This window comes from Nelumbo lutea, chromosome 7 (assembly GCF_056320005.1).
Source record: "Nelumbo lutea isolate HS-2025 chromosome 7, American lotus-T2T, whole genome shotgun sequence".
NCBI lineage: Eukaryota > Viridiplantae > Streptophyta > Magnoliopsida > Proteales > Nelumbonaceae > Nelumbo > Nelumbo lutea.
The window spans coordinates 26,424,797-26,441,245 of record NC_142690.1 but is presented as its reverse complement, the minus strand read 5'-3'; the positions used below and the strand labels follow the sequence as shown (position 1 = coordinate 26,441,245).

Below are 16,449 nucleotides of genomic sequence, written 5' to 3'. Positions count from 1 at the left end.
CATCCGTGTGTCCGGACCAGCAGGTAGACATGTTCACAGTCGGATTATCAAAACCTCTGAGGGTGGAAGTAGAGATGCAAAACCCTCCAAATCTAGTAACATCCATGAACCTAGCCCATGCGTTTGAGCGCAAGTTGCAACTCAGCCGCGGGACCATCAGCCCAGGGTGACCACTGACCTCATGAGCTCCCCCAAGATCAACCATAGCAAATCCCCTTCCTTCGGCCAATAGAGAACAGAAAACCCACTCAAGTAATACCTCTAGACCAATGACAAGCGTAGGGAGCAGCGTAGTGGCTCCTCCCATTAAGAGATTGTCTAGAGCAGAGATGGCCGAACGATGGGCGAAGGGCCAGTGCTTTAATTGCGACAACCTCTATTCAGCCAGGCATCGGTGCAAGAGGCTCTTCTGCCTCCTAGTAGATGAGCAAGGAGAGGATGACGAAGAAACTGCTACATTCAAGCCAGAGATCTCCCTCCATGCCATTATCGGCATTAAGAACTCTCAGACCATGCAGTTGTAGGCCCAGATCGCAGGCCAACCAGTACAGATACTCGTAGATTCAGGGGGCATGCACAACTTCGTGAGTGAGCACATGCCCTGCAATTCAATCTACCAATCGAACCCCGTCCACAACTCCAGGTAGCCGTCGCGAATGGCGAAAGAATCCACAGCCTCGAAATCTGCAAGAATGTCCAGATACAGGTGGACTCTTAACTCTTCTTTGCCGACTTATTTGTACTGTCCTTGGATGGGTTCGATTTTGTCCTCGGGGTCAAATGGCTGATCACCCTAGGCCCAATTCTATGGGACTTCAGCGCACTAACCATGACTTTCCATTTGAATGGAAAGCAAGTCCCGTGGCAATGTTGTAAAGAAAAGGCAAAAATACCACAGGATCATACACTCCAAGCAGAAACCATGCTGACAACAGCCATGGAAAAACTCCTTGTTGAGTTTTCAGATGTATTCCAAGAACCAAAGGGCCTTCCCCCTCCCCGAGCTTGCAATCACCGAATCCCTATGGTAGTAGGCTTCGAACCAGTCGTCGTCAGGCCATATCGCTACCCACATCTATAGAAGGACAAGATCAAACAACAATGCTCTGAGATGCTGAAACAAGGGATTATACGAACCAGCCATTCCCTCTTCTAATCACCAGTTCTTTTGGTAGCAAAATATGATGGATCATGTCGGTTTTGCGTTGACTACAGGGAACTCAACAGCCGATCGATCAAAGATAAATTCCCCATTCCGATGGTCGACGAATTGTTGGACGAACTACCTGGGGCCCAATACTTCTCCAAACTAGACCTCCGGTCCGGATACTTCCAAGTCTGAATGGCTCCCAAAGATGTGGAAAAAATTGCTTTTCGCACCCACCATAGCCACTTTGAATTCCTTGTCATGCCATTTGGTCTCACAAACACCCCATCCAAGTTTCAATCACTGATGAACGAGGTATTCCAGCCCCATTTGCGCAAGTTTATGTTAGTCTTCTTTGATGATATCCTCGTATATAGTAAATCATGGGTGGAACATGCACGTCATCTGCGGACTGTATTCAAGCTCCTACGACTGCACATACTCTTTCTCAAACAACCTAAGTGCTCTTTCAGAGAGCGGCAGGTGTTGTACTTGGGCCACGTCATCCACGGACAAGGGGTCACAGTAGACAACTCCAAGATTCAGGCTATCAAGGAGTGGCCACGACCCCAAAACGTCAAGGCTTTGTGCGGGTTCCTCGGGCTGACTGGCTACTACCGCAAATTTGTACAAAATTATGGACTGCTAGCCGCCCCATTAACTAATCTGCTCAAAAAGAATTCCTTCCGGTGGGACGATACAGCGGAGGCAGCCTTGACCTCCACTCCAGTTCTACAATTACTGAACTTTGGCCTCGAGTTTACTATCGAATGTGATGCATCCGATAGTGGCATTGGGGCCGTCTTACAACAGCAGGGACACCCGATCGCCTTCTTCAGTCGCAAGCTGGCTGATCGGCATATGAAGCTACCAGCTTATGAGCGCGAGCTAATCGGACTAGCCAGGGTCGTGCAGCATTGGAGGCCGTATTTGTGGGGACGGTCATTCGTTGTCAAAACTGATCACTATAGTCTCAAGTAGTTGTTGGAACAACGGCTCACCACATCCCCTCAGCAGCACTGGGTTCGCAAGCTGCTTGGGTTCGATTTCCGAGTAGAATATAAGGTGGGCTTCTCAAACCGCACAGTCGATGCCCTTTCTAGACGCGATGAGGAAGGAATGTCCTTGTACGGGCTATCCCAACCACGCCTCTCTCTCTTGGATGACATCAAGAAGGCCCTACCACAATCACCCGAATGGACCCCTCTTGTACAGAAAATACAGTTCGGAACTGCCAATCCCAACTGGTCCCTTCATGATGGCATGGTCCTATATAAGGGACGGGTCTACCTCCCACCTGGGTTTCCCTTAATCTCCTCCATCATTTCGAACATCCACAACTCCACCCATGAGGGCGTTCAGAAGATACTGCATCGTGTCCGGATTTCCATTGGGCTGGTATGAAAGCTTCTATCCGGGATTTTGTCCAAAACTACTCCACATGCTAGCAGTATAAATGGTAGAACTTGCACCCAACAGGCCTCCTTCAGCCCCTTTGTATCCCCACTCAGATCTGGGCTGACATATCCATGGATTTCATTGAAGGACTGCCCAAGGTATGTGGCAAATCAGTCTTGTTCGTAGTGGTAGATCGCTTTTCCAAATATGCCCACTTCACTCCCCTTTCACACCCATATAGTGCTGCCTTCGTCGCCCTCGCCTTCTTCACACACATTGTTAGGTTACACAGGCTACCTGAATCCATTGTCTGTGATAGGGACCCGGTTTTCACTAGTGCATTTTGGAGGGAGTTGTTCTGCCTTCATGGCACCACCTTGGCCTTCTCTTCTACATATCATCCATAGACCGACGGTCAGACAAAAGTGGTCAACCGCACAATAGAAATGTATCTTCGATGTTTCGTGGGTGACCAACCGCGATGGTGGGTGGACTGGCTGCCTTGGGCCGAGTATTGCTACAACACTACCTACCATTCTTCCCTCGGCATGACCCCTTTTCGCGTCGTCTATGGTCAGAACTCCCCTCTCTTACTGCCCTACGAACCAGGCTCTACCCATTTGGAGGCAATTGACCACTCCTTGCAGGAATGCACGCCCTTCTCGCCAACGTCCACCTTCGCCTACAACAAGCTTAGCTCCGCATGAAGCACACTTATGACCAGCGCCATCGGGAGCTAACACTTGAACCAGGGCAATACGTTTGGTTGAAGTTGCAACCCTATAGGCAACGCTTCTTACGCCACAAGGCCACATCTAAACTAGGTCCTAAATTTTTTGGGCCCTTCAAGGTCTTATGGTAGATCGGCTCGGTTGCATACCAGCTCGAGTTACCAGCAAACAGTCGGCTTTATGATGTTTTCCACATCTCCTTGCTGAAACCGTTTACAGGCATCCCACCGAACCAAGTTCCCACCCTATTGCCCCTATAGGAAGGCAAACTTGTCCCTAAACCAATAGCTTTGCTCCGCTCCCGCATCACTGGAGGCACTCCCGAAGTTTTGGTCGAATGGGCCAACCTACCCCCAACCGAAGCCACTTGGGTTCCCTTGGCCGAACTCCGAGAGACTTTTCCTGACTTTGAGCTTGCAAACAAGCTCTTAGTCTAGAAGGGGTGTAATGTTATGTACGCGTTTACTGAGAAGACTCTCCAGTGTCGCCAACGGCAACAGTAAGCCCAGCCCAGCCCATTTACTTTGGCACAACTCAGCCCATCTACTTCGGTAGCAGTAGTGGGCCCCAGCCCACCTACGTCGACACCACTTATCTTATCTTGTTACCACATTAGATTAGGACTTACTTGTTAAATCAAAATAAGGAGTGACTTACTCTTGTTAGATTAGGAGAAGGTCTCCACATCCAACTAGGAGTGGGACTATTGTAATCTCCTCCTATTTAAGGAGACCCTAGTGAGGAATAAAGGCATCAAATATTCAGTCTCAAGAAAGTAGGAGAGTTGGTGATCTCTTGAACAAATCACCTCTGTCCAAGAAGAGCAAGATAGGTACCTCACGCAAGGAGAAAGACAAGGGGAAACAGGAAGGTTTTCCTGTGGATCACCCCGTGACTACATCCTACTCACGAGCCCTCAACATTATACACAAAATGTGCAAGTTTAAGTATATGCGGGCTTGGCTGGGCCACATGTATACATATGTATACATTATACACAAAATGTGCAAGTTTAAGTATATGCGGGCCTAGCTGGGCCCAAGCCGGTCTTAAAGTATTAAGCCCAAGCCCGGCCCTAAAATTTGTGGGCCAGATGTGGGTCCGGGCCTGGGCCAGGCTTGTGCAAGCCGGGCCATGCTGGGCTGAAATGACCACCCCTAGTCAGAAAGTGTGGGGCAAATTCGGATTAAGTGCTGATAAATGATAATTCATTGGAGAGGTTTAACATTGGATTAAATTTTTCTTTTTTCATAACTTAAAGGCTATGTTTGGCTTGAAAGAAAAGGTAGGGAAAGGTAAAGAAACCTTTACAAACCTTGTATAGGTTTTCCTACATTTCCTTTCCTTTCCCTACTTTTTCCTTCAAACCAAACACAGCCGTCTAATATATTAGAGGAATGAAACAGGAAATTAAGGTTTTGTAAAAAAATGCATTACCGGAAAGAGAAAATTGATCATGTGAAAAAGTAGATTTTGGGTTCATATATGCTTCATATTCAGGGCAAGAAACTTATCTAATATCCACTTGCTGTGGATATTCAGCACTAAGAAATTATAATTGATTATAATCAATATGTCTGTCAACTATTTCTTTTACCCATTGTTACTTGTTTGTATAAGGTTGTGTTTGGTTTGAGAAAAAATAAGGAGGAATAGAAAGTTGAAGGGCTTTTTTTTTTTTTTCTTGAAATTTGAAGGGAAGTTCTGTAATTTTACAGATTTTATTTAGGGATTTACAAAAATCTTGTAACCAACAACCAGTATGATATAAGTAATAACCAATCAGGTTTGCAAGAGTACAAGAGATTTCCTAAATTATGGAACCTATTTCCAATCACATATAAAATCTGTAACTTGGAAACCCTCAGGGTTTGGTTTTGTCAAATTTTGAATGCGCCTCAAGCAGTGTAAAATGCTAACTCGGGCTAATCCGAGTTGCACCCTACATGGATTCTCTATCACAAGACAACATACTGTGGTTTCCATCCAAAAAAAGACAACACGGACCCAAAAATCTGGCCCGGTGTTGAGTTAATTGGTCCGATCGATCATGATCATCTGGTTGAATCACTGGTTGAAAATGAATTTATTTGGCAGAAATGGCATTTTTTGGGGAGTTGAACCTTTATAAATAGATGGTGAAAGGGAATGTGAAGAAAACTCAAGAACAACACTGTTACGTGAACGTGAGTAACAAATGGGTTCATTAGTGGGCCCATTTATTGAATGTGGTTTAAATTGGAAGAATAAGATAATGGGTGTTTCTGTTAGATGTTGGGTCATGCATGTAGTAGAGACGATAGAGCCACGTGGGCCCATTTATGAAGTTATTATTAGGCTGTTCCTTATTTATGGGTCAGTTATTAGTGAGAAAGAGTGTCATGATAAGTTACGAAGGTATGGGTTATGGGTAGTTGTATGAGTCTCTCTCGTCTCTCTCGTCTCTCTCGTCTCTCTCGTCTTCCTTGTAATTTAATTTCTCTCCTTTTTTAGTTTTTTTTTAGTTTAATTTATTGGATTATCCATTTTTGGGTATTACAACACATCCAAGGGGATTAAGTGATGGGAACGGAGCAGGTGCACATGACCCAGTGATCATCTTAACTAGTGGTGTCAATTGGACTGGATTTGGTCCAATCTGATCCATTTCAATGTGAGTCCATATCCATTATAAATGGATTAGGTCCAATCCAATCCAATGAATATTTTGGACCAGTCTAATTCAATGTCTGGACTGTCCAATCTGTTCGAATTTATTTTAATTTATATTGCTTTCAATCCAAACCCACTCCATTGACACCTATATTATTATCTTATAACAATGGACTAGATATTGATTTAATCCAATCCAATCTAATATAAATTTATTACACATGGACCAGGTCCAATCCAATGTCTTGTTAGTCCATCCAATCTGTTAAATTTGGTCCTACTAAATGTGAAAAAGCAAGTTTTAGAACAAGGTGTAAAACTCGTCCTCTTGCACAATGGATATTATGTATTATGTGTTGAATTTAATAATATTTTGAATTAATTATATGAAAGATAATTGATCATTTGTATTTTTTACTAATTAAATAATTGAAATTATTTATATTTGATTATGCTATTTTACTTATTTATTGCTTATATGTAATATGAAATAACAAAAATTAGATGAGAGTTCTAGAATTGACTTGCCAACTCAACCCAGTCCACCCTCAAATGTGGGAAGGATTTTGCCTTTTTTATGTGTGGGAAATGTTTGGATTTTGAAAGTCCAACTCGTTGCGGGTTTTGGGACGATGAAGGTTGAGAGGTTTGAGGAGATGGAGAGGGTCTATTACACTGTTCGTGAATCACCCCACTTTTTTGGCATGCGTCACACTTTATGTTCTTACTCACTGAAGTCGGAGATTAAGGTTTTTCCTTTTGATTAGGGGTGCAAGTCCGATACCGATTTGAAAATTTTACATTGCACCGAGCCCAAAATCTAGGCCCATTGAAATTTTATCAAAATCCCAGCCCGAGCCTACTACCCAAGTTGCATCTTACTTTTTGATGTTAAGGCTGTGTTTGGAAATGATGTAAATGCAGTGTAAATCCCGGTTCAGGGTAAATTTGCACTCTGGTTCACTTTTATCTGTGTTTGACAATATTACATTTTTGCATTGACAAATAACCGACCAATGCATATTTACATTGATAATAAGATGTAAAAGTACATCAATAAAAAATAAGTAAATTTGCATTCAAATGGGCTTTTGATTAAAAAAAAGCATATGCTTTATTAGAATTCGTGTTTGCATCTATTACAGCTAAAATTTATTAATACAAAAGTAACCCAACTTTGCAATTTATATGAACCGTTTTACATTATATATTTGCATTCACACATATTTGCATCATTTCCAAAAGCAGCCTAAGGGGTGTCTCATTCTAGGGTAATTCATTTAGGTGGCATTTGTCATGCCTTTTCAGTCTGCGAAAAGAAAAAAATATCCAAAAAATGGTCGTTTTTCATTTGGTATTGTGTAAGGCGAAAGATGCAAAGACGAGTGCATGGAAAATTTGAAAAAATCAAAAATTAGGAAGCTTCAAATGTAGCTTTTGGTCTTTCTGCATCAGAAATAGCATTATGCATTCCCAAATGTTTCTAACAGCTTGGTAGACCATGATGCGATCTAGACGGTCTTGATCTCAAAGACAAAACCCTCCAAAAGCTCAACATGTCTTCTTATCTGCTGGACTGCTGAAAGATCTACTTAAAAAGACTTGTCAAATAATATCTTATTTTTTATGCCTTTGGTCATTCCAAAGCTTTTGTTAACCCTTATTTAGTAGATGTCGAATTACTACTTTAGGCTGTGTTTGGAAACAATGCAAATAAGTGTGAATGCAAATATATAGAGTGTAAAACGATTCATATAAATTGCAAAATTGGGTTAGTTTTGCACTGACAAATTGACCTTCTTACCAAACAGACTTTTAGCTGTAATGGATGCAAACATGAATTCCATAAAAGCATATGTTTTTTTTTTTTATTTATTATTATTATCAAAAGCTCATTTGAATGTAAATTTATTTCTTTTTTATTAATGTACTTTTACATTTTATTATCAATGTAAAATATAAATATGCATTGATCTGTCATTTGTCAATGCATAAATGTAATGTTGCCAAACACAGGCAAAAAAACCAAAATGCAAAATTACCCTGAACTGGGATTTACACTCTATTTGCATCCTTTCCAAATGCAGCACTAATTCTTAATCTATTTTATTACCTTTGGACTCATTTCCTTTCCAGACCAGACCGTAAATTCAAAACAATACTCATGTGGTTTTATTTCGAGAGGTTACTCACACCTTAGCTCAATTAAGCAATTTTTTGGATAGGGATCAATTGTGGCAGGACAGCCCTGTGCTTATATTGAATATTTTCTTTATGCTTATCTTTTGTGGGCAAAGGAAAAAAAAATAATAAGGGAATTCATTAAGCAATAAATTGACTTACAACAGAAGTAAATTGCGGTCCATAATAACCAAAGTCCCAAACATTTTGTCCCACTTAGCTAGCACGAGGCTTATGAACAAAACCATAAACAAGATCTCCAATGAATCAAATCCTTAAGATATGCTTTTCATCCTAAAATTTTCTAGTCTTTTTCTTGTCAAATCCATCTCTTTTTAATCCATCACCTAAGGCTGTGAAGGAAAAAAAGTAGGGAAAGAAAGTAGAAATATAGGAAAAAGTAGGCCATGTTTGTAAGGGTTTCTTTACCTTTTCCTACTTTTTCCTTCAAACCAAACACAGTTTTCTTTGTCAAATCCATGTCCTTTTGCTCCATCACAAACTCTATGCCACTAAATTGAGATGGAATTCGCATTCTGAGACCACTTCTCCCTGTAAACAATTTCACATCTTCCCACTGCAATTTGGCGTCTACCCTCCCAAACATGGTTATAGCATTCTCATTGACCATTAAAAAACAACCCACATTTGCTACAACGGTGTCGTACCCTTGCGCTAAAACAAACAAAGCAAAACCTTCGATTTGCTGTCATGGCCTAACTTTGAATTATAGTGTATCAAAAGTGAATTCTTTAATAAGAAGTAACACGTCAGCGCCAACGACATCACACATACCTGAGTGTGAAGCTTAAAGAGAACACATTATGTGCGACCTGGTCGCAGAACAGCTCAACGACCCCCTCCGATTTTTTAACACGCCAGTGTTGGGTGAAAAAGTAGTGTACAGTGAACGGCCATGACAAAGTTGATTAATGCCAACCGAGGACTGGTTAGTTGATGCATTAATTGGTTTTGTTTTAATCTTAATGGAGAATTAAATCCTGCAATCAGTACTTTTGAGGAAAAATGGGTCAAAATAAAAGTTATTAATGGTGTATGGCACCCAATACCGAAAAACATTTGATTAATGATTATTATTAATTATTGATTTTAAAGGGAAATTTTCAGATAGGTAATCTGTCTTGTAAGCCAAGTGCCAATTTAGTATCCCATATCTGAATTTTCATTTTACCATGATTTAGTACCTGATGTTAACTCAACCGTTAAATGTGATAGGGAAAGACACAAATATCCTTTACGTATCATCTAATTTTCTTTATCAACTTTCTGTTATATCCAATTTCATTCTCTTTGTATATTCAGACATGCAAGTCAGCCGTTAAAGAGATCGGTGAGTGTTGGCACAGCGATTCCACCCGTCTCTACTCTTTATCTTACCAGCCCTAGCAGTCCTTCTGGATCTGACGTAAGTGATTTTAGCCTTCCCGTGATGTCATCTCCTCACGTTTATCGACCTGTGGCAAGGACAGGCAGTATCCTACCTCCTCAGCAGCCGCCGCAACCACAGCTGGAAACATCGTCTTCCACCAACGATCCTCCAACTTGTCTGAGTCTTTCTCTCCCCAGAGCCGACTTGTGTGAAGTTTCGAATCATGTCTCCGGATCCAACCATGCGCCAAACCTGCCAAACCCTAGCCAGCTAATATTGCCACTATCTCTTCCACCGCCGGCAGCCGTACTATTGCAACAGGTGTCCCCGGCGCCTCACCATACGCAGTTCAACGAGTTCGCGTCACCAGCGGGCCCGGTTGAGAAGCCGTTCATGTCGTTTAGTACAGAGTTTCTATCAGTGATGCAGGAGATGATCAAAAAGGAAGTTAGGAACTACATGTCAGGGCTTGAGCAGAAAGGCCTATGTTTGCAGGCTGACAGGATTAGAAATGTTGCAGTGAAGCGTATCGGCATCAGCAAGATCGAGTAGTAGAGAGAAGACGGTGACGCCAAAGCCTCTCCTTCTCCATTTACATCTTGAGATTTCTCCAGCATAACTGCATCGTAGCTATCGAATTCCTTGGAAGGATCGCAAACAGACGGATCAGAGAAGCGACCCTCCTGATCTTGCGATTCAGAACCTGGTTCTTTTAACGAACCTAGGGTTTCAACAGGCAAAACACAGGAATCCCGTTGAGAATAGGTAGTAGGTACAAATACAAGCCCTCTCACGTTCCGGCGGAAATGAGAAATTGAAAGCAAAAAGTTGACTCTATTTCATTTTTATTAAGAAAGAAGATGATTAGCGGTGCGGTGTTTTATTTTTAAGGGTAATTTTGGTATTGGCATTCGATATAAATTTCGAATTTTTCCTATTTTAAAAAGCAGTCATTAATAGCCTGAATCTCTTAAAAATATTTTCAATGTGTCATTATTTCATGCTTTGAAAGTGTACAGAGTTTGGAGTCGGTGAGAAGGAAAAATATTTATGACATGTTAGGTAAACATTTAAGCGACGACTCATTTTGACTTTTTTTCTCCTTTGAAGTGGGACCACAAATCTATGGGCCTTGAGTCCATCTCTCGTTTCGGCTTCCATTATACTAGTAAGTAGTGACACTAATGGGCCCATTTACCAATCTCATTATTCGCCCCCCACAGATATCAAAAATTCGAAATTTATTTTAATTTCGTCCCTACTAAGTTATGATCTCATCCATACTTTTCTAAAGCTTTATCAATTATTTTCAGGCGTGGCGGGATCTGTCCCTCACAAATGGGCGTCTCACAGGTATATTTACTGTGCATTAGGAACATCTCCATGAATAATAAATAAGTAGATCCAATCTCTTTTCAAGGGCCTAAATTATTTATTCTTATATATGCATATATATATATATATATATATTATTGCATATATATTATTTCCATTCTTCTAGATCTACAAAGTACAATGAAAGCTATTTTTCCCTAGGGGAATTCCTTACTTTTCCTTACTTTGCCTAGATCTACAAAGTACAATGAAAACTATTTTTCCCTAGGGGAATTCTTCTTGATCTTACTACCATTGCTTAATTGATCTTGGGTTAGTAAATGAGGGTGGTTGCCAGTTAGGATATGTCACTTCAGCCAGACTTGTTTTGCTATCTGACAATTAATAAATACTAGCCGAGGGGCCCAGGGCTTGGGGAAATTAAATTATTGTATAGAAAAAAAGTTGAGAAGGTATTTTTTAGTGAAATTATCTTAGAAAAAAATTATTTAAAATAAATTAAAATTTATATCTAATGATAGTGGTTGCAGAAACAGGTTTTTAATTATTTTTTTGGGTAAATTATTTCTGAAATTAAGGTAGAAAAAGAGAGAGAGAGAGTAGATTATATAAAAAAAAAAGCCTGTATTTCTGGAAATTAAGGTAAATTATTTTTTTTCTGAAAATTAAGGTAGAGAGATAGCAGGTTATAAAAGGGATAAATAGACTGTAATACCCCTCAGAATTCTGAATTTATAACACCCTCCTAATCTACTAGTAGCCCCCCTATAAACCGCATCTTGTCTATAGATTTGGCATCGATCCAGGGTCAGGATTCATTCCACTTGTATGTATGGTAAGAATCTGATTACCGATTTCCTATAAACTTTCCAGCCTAGATGGGGATTAAGAACAAAACATACCCATGTCATAATAATGGCATTGAGCCAGTGCCATCTTTCCCACAGGCTTTCTTCCCATTAGGAGTTCCATAAGTACAACTCCAAAAGCATAGACATCTCTTCACACTAATTACTAGTTAATGACCACACTATAGTATAGAGTAACTATACCTATGAATTTTGTTGGACCCACCATCTGAAAGCCATTAACTTTACAGGTAATAGTTGACTGTCAAAGTGCTATGAGTTAGGCAATACTTTGAGCACAACATAGAAATAAAATTACTGCCTACAATAGCACAGAAGAACAATTTAAAAAAAAAAAAATTATATGATCTTAACGTTCAATGCTAACAGAATACAAGTTATCAACGAATAGAATAAAAGAGCCATCATAATCAGATTAAAGACAGGAAGCTTTAAAATCTCATGGAAAAAATCAATAAAGAGGAGAAAAAATGAAAAAACTTTATTTAGATCTATCGCTGCATTTGAAAGGGAACAAAAAAATATAACAAAAAACATAACAAAGAAAGAAAACAATAGAACAAAATGAAAAATAATTGACCTTCGAAGTACATGTAGACACCGTCCTTTCGGCACCATGGCTTCTGTTGTCGAACAATGACAACAGGCATGACCTTTTTCTTGAGATCAGGCTTCCCCTTCTTCACGGTGGCCATCACCATGTCACCAACACAGGCCGACGGCAATCTGTTGAGACGACCCTTGATCCCTTTCACATAGATGATGCATAGGTTCTTCACACTTGTGTTGTCGTCGCAGTTCACCGTCCCACCGAAGGATAAGCGCTACCATGGCTTCCTTGTACCAAGTGGTACGGTGTTGCATCCATAAATCAAAGCTCAATTGCCAAAACCACCACCTCCCCATCCCCTTGAGCGGAAGTCCCCCCTTGAACCTGCCAAAACACAGGAATAAATTATACATGAAAATCATTTCAAGCCAACCGAATACCCACCCATCTCTTAAACATGTAATAGAGAAAATGGTTAGAAGCATACCTCCACCATGTGAACCACTTGACCGGGCCATTGCAACCAATGCTGGACTAACGACCTATCCACCATCTTGTAAGATCTTAATAAGAACTCTGGCAAACTTTGCATTTGCATGAGTAAAGAAGGTAAAAGCAGTCCCTCTAGCACTTGTTTAAACCTGTCAAAACACAGGAATAAATTATACATGAAAATCATTTCAAGCCAACCGAATACCCACCCATCTCTTAAACATGTAATAGAGAAAATGGTTAGAAGCATACCTCCACCATGTGAACCACTTGACCGGGCCATTGCAACCAATGCTGGACTAACGACCTATCCACCATCTTGTAAGATCTTAATAAGAACTCTGGCAAACTTTGCATTTGCATGAGTAAAGAAGGTAAAAGCAGTCCCTCTAGCACTTGTTTAAACCTGTCAAAACACAGGAATAAATTATACATGAAAATCATTTCTAGTCAACCGAATACCCACCCATCTCTAAAACATGTAATAGAGAAAACGGTTAGAAACATACCTCCACCATGTGAACCACTTGACCGGGCCATTGCAACCAATGCTGGACTAACGACCTATCCACCATCTTGTAGGATCATAATAAGAACTCTGGCGAACTTTGCATTTGCATGAGTAAAGAAGGTAAAAGCAGTCCCTCTAGCACCTGCACTACTTGTTCGTCCGATCCTGTGAACATAATCTTCAAGGCTTGACGGGAAATCATAATTGATCACATATTTTATATCTTTTACATCTGCAGGTATTAGAGATAATGTTAGTTCACAAAGAGTAGCATATACCTTCTGAAGCAAATTTCCCAAAAAAGGACAAAATTGCTACTGCGCCCTTATCCCTGCACCCCCTAGCTCCAGATCATATATGAGATAACACATTCAACAAGTAAATGTGCCCACCTTTGACCTACAAGGATAAGAACCAGAACCACCATCCATTGAAGGAATAAGCTTGTTTGAGTCGACTGGGCTGCCACAACAACCAACTACATAACCGTGGATAGGCGATGATAACTTTCAACCATGTTACTTAGACACTTCAATTGTAAGTGCAATGCCTTTTGAACACATCCAGTAAATATGGATATGGATGAAAGATTTTCAATGTTTCCCTTGGACATGCATAAATAGATATGTATGCTGAAATGTATGCTGACATCCCCATGAATGAGATACATGCATGTGAAACCTGTACTTCCCAAAAATCTATAAACCATAATAGTTATATCAGTGAGCCTTGGCTCTGTGTCCATGTAACATGAACTGAAACTATGAGGTACCCAAGCAAAGGCATTTTTATGGGACATTAATCAGAACTCTCTGAATCCAATAGGTAAAAATCCCTTGGTCAAGCTAACTATGATGCTTCCATATGGAGATTGTAAGAAAATCTTTACAATCTTATACAATGGCTACACCTCCTCAACCCCGCCAAACCACGAATTATTCTTGGGAAGCTAGATAGCACCCTGTTGACCCGCCAAAGTGGTGAAACCACGAATTATTCAAGGTGGTGAAACCCTGAGGTACCAAAGGATATTTCTAGTGTTATTCTGATTGTCCAAAAGAATGTGGTGTACTAGTATAAGTTGACATAAATATCACTTATGATAGCTTCACATTGAAGCAAATTAACCAAGCCCCATCATTTACAACAAGCATAAATCCGTAGGTTTGGTTTAGCATCCCTTAAAATCCCACCAGATAAATTCAGGGGAAAAGAAAGAATGGAAGAAAAGTTTTACCCAAAAGTTTATAGCTACCAGAATATGCACATTGTAAAGTTCAACAGGGTTCACAAAAGACATTAAATGAACAGATCAAAGAGCAATAGAACTCAACATGTAATAAATAAGCTCAATTGGCATACCAATTAAGCTGAATCAAGACATAACCCAAATCAGAGAGTTGAATCAAGACAAAATGTCAAAATATGTATGAAATAAGGAATTAAAGATTTATACAAGAGATCAATAATGAAAAATTGTAAATCAACAATATATAACATATTATTGATTATAAAGAGCACTAATAAGAGACCAATTGGTCTCAATTTTAGCAGTAAAACATTATTGGTGAAAAAATAGGACAATCTCTCTGATTTAGAGTTTCTTTTACCTTTGCATTGAAGTTGGAATCCAGAAGAATATTTAATGACTTAAGATCTCTATGGATCACTAGAGGATTATAGTGTTCATGTAGATATTCTAAGCCTCTACATCACAAAGTTGAAGTCAATGGATGACAGAAAATTAGAATGGATTACAGGAAACTATAGAATCGGGTAAATGAGAAGAACTTAAAAAAAAAAAAAAACAAAAAACGAGTGTTGCTTAACAAATTGATAAACTACCTTGCTGCCTCTAGGGCAAGGTGACAGAAATTTAAACTATTACTCTTTCACTATCTTTTAACATTCTTTCCACTGTCCTTGGATAAGAAATAAAGTGATATCATGCAATTGTGTTTCAAGAGATCCATTCTGCATCAATTCGTAAACAAGAAATCTTGTTTCTTTGTGAATGCAATGGCCCATAAGAGAAATTATATTCGGATGCCGGATGGCTACCTTCATTCTACAACAATGCAACATTGTGTTGCAGAGTAATACAACATTGGTAACATATTAAATACACTACAACACCATTGTCACTATAGAAACAAAAAAAGTTAAAAAAGAAAAAGAAAAATCTGGACTTGCCTCCTTAGGAAACAGGAAGCCCCAAATCATTCATCTGTTTAATGAGTTTCATGTCCTCTGACGAAGTGTAACCTGAATGGTGGTACAATACCACCTTCCATTCTGCAACTAAGACCGCGCCAAATCAATTGGTATACGGTACCCCCCCCCCCCCTCCCACCATCTTATCTTATGTTCTAAGGACAACCAGAGTTCAAGCAGTGGATGCCGAACTCAAGGAGAGAAAGACCATTTTGGAGGATTTAAAATATCACCTCTAGATGGCCCAGCAGAGGATGAAGAAGATGGTTGATAAACACCGCATTGAAAGAAGTTTTGAAGTAGGTGACTGGGTATTTCTTCGTTTACAGCCATACAAAAAGTCCACCATTGCAGCCTGCAAATCACAGAATTTATCAGCTCGATACTATGGGCGCTTTCAGGTGTTAAGAAAATTGGTACAGTAGCCTACAAGTACTCCCACCAGAAGGGTGTAGGCTTCACCCAGTGTTTCATGTCAACTGGCTGAAGAAAAAATTAGGACCCCAACAGGTTTTCGGCCCCACTCTACCCCCCCCCCCTCCCCCCCTCTCTGCAATAGGTGCACTTAAACCCCATCCCTCTACCCTTCTGGACAGACGTATGATCAAAGGGGCAACAAAGCAACAACTGACGTTCTAATTCAGTGGGAGGGAACATCAGAGGAAGATGCAACTTGGGAACTCTAGGAAGACATCCAAAAGCAATTTGTTGGACATTGCCTTGAGGACAAGGCTCAGCCCAAGGGGGGAGAAGTGATACACATCCCAGCTCTAAACCCGGTCCAACCCATTCTTCACGGGCCTGGGCCAGCCAACGAGTAGATTTTCCTCTCCTCGAGTCCAGAAGGCGTGAACTCATGAACATGTCCCACCACCGCCTAACAGTCTATAGCTTTTGAGGGCCAATCATTGGCCATTATTGTTTTCTACTTTACAGACTATTATCATCTTGTAACAGCCACAATGAGCCCCTCTTTTTC

At 40.3% G+C, this 16,449-nt stretch overlaps 1 protein-coding gene and 1 long non-coding RNA gene across 5 annotated transcripts; one reads left to right on the top strand and one right to left on the bottom strand.

The window, feature by feature from the left end:
- Nucleotides 1-329: 329 nt before the first annotated feature.
- On the top strand, nucleotides 330-10,445 carry LOC148845808 (transcription factor MYB44-like). Its single transcript, XM_088955896.1, has 2 exons — nucleotides 330-520; nucleotides 9,433-10,445. Exons 1-2 carry the CDS (start codon nucleotides 330-332, stop codon nucleotides 10,049-10,051), a joined length of 810 nt encoding a protein of 269 aa, XP_088812022.1. The 3' UTR covers nucleotides 10,052-10,445.
- A 1,715-nt stretch (nucleotides 10,446-12,160) lies between these two features.
- LOC148845807 (uncharacterized) lies at nucleotides 12,161-16,006 on the bottom strand. Of its 4 annotated transcripts, none has more exons than XR_016101868.1 (6): nucleotides 15,913-16,006; nucleotides 15,704-15,825; nucleotides 13,255-13,488; nucleotides 12,998-13,151; nucleotides 12,741-12,894; nucleotides 12,161-12,637 (listed from the first exon to the last, which is right to left on the bottom strand). It is a non-coding gene; the product is annotated as an uncharacterized LOC148845807 (long non-coding RNA). The 4 variants fall into 4 exon arrangements; XR_016101867.1 differs by having other exon boundaries at nucleotides 15,450-15,825; nucleotides 15,913-16,005; XR_016101869.1 differs by having other exon boundaries at nucleotides 15,704-15,981.
- Between the last annotated feature and the right edge of the window lie 443 nt (nucleotides 16,007-16,449).

Coding starts and splice junctions, on each gene's coding strand:
- LOC148845808 (XM_088955896.1), top strand. CDS start 330: ATGGCCGAACGATGGGCGAAGGGCCAGTGCTTTAATTGCGACAACCTC. Junction 521..9,432: donor AACTCTCAGACCATGCAGTT/GTAGGCCCAGAT, acceptor TTGTATATTCAG/ACATGCAAGTCAGCCGTTAA.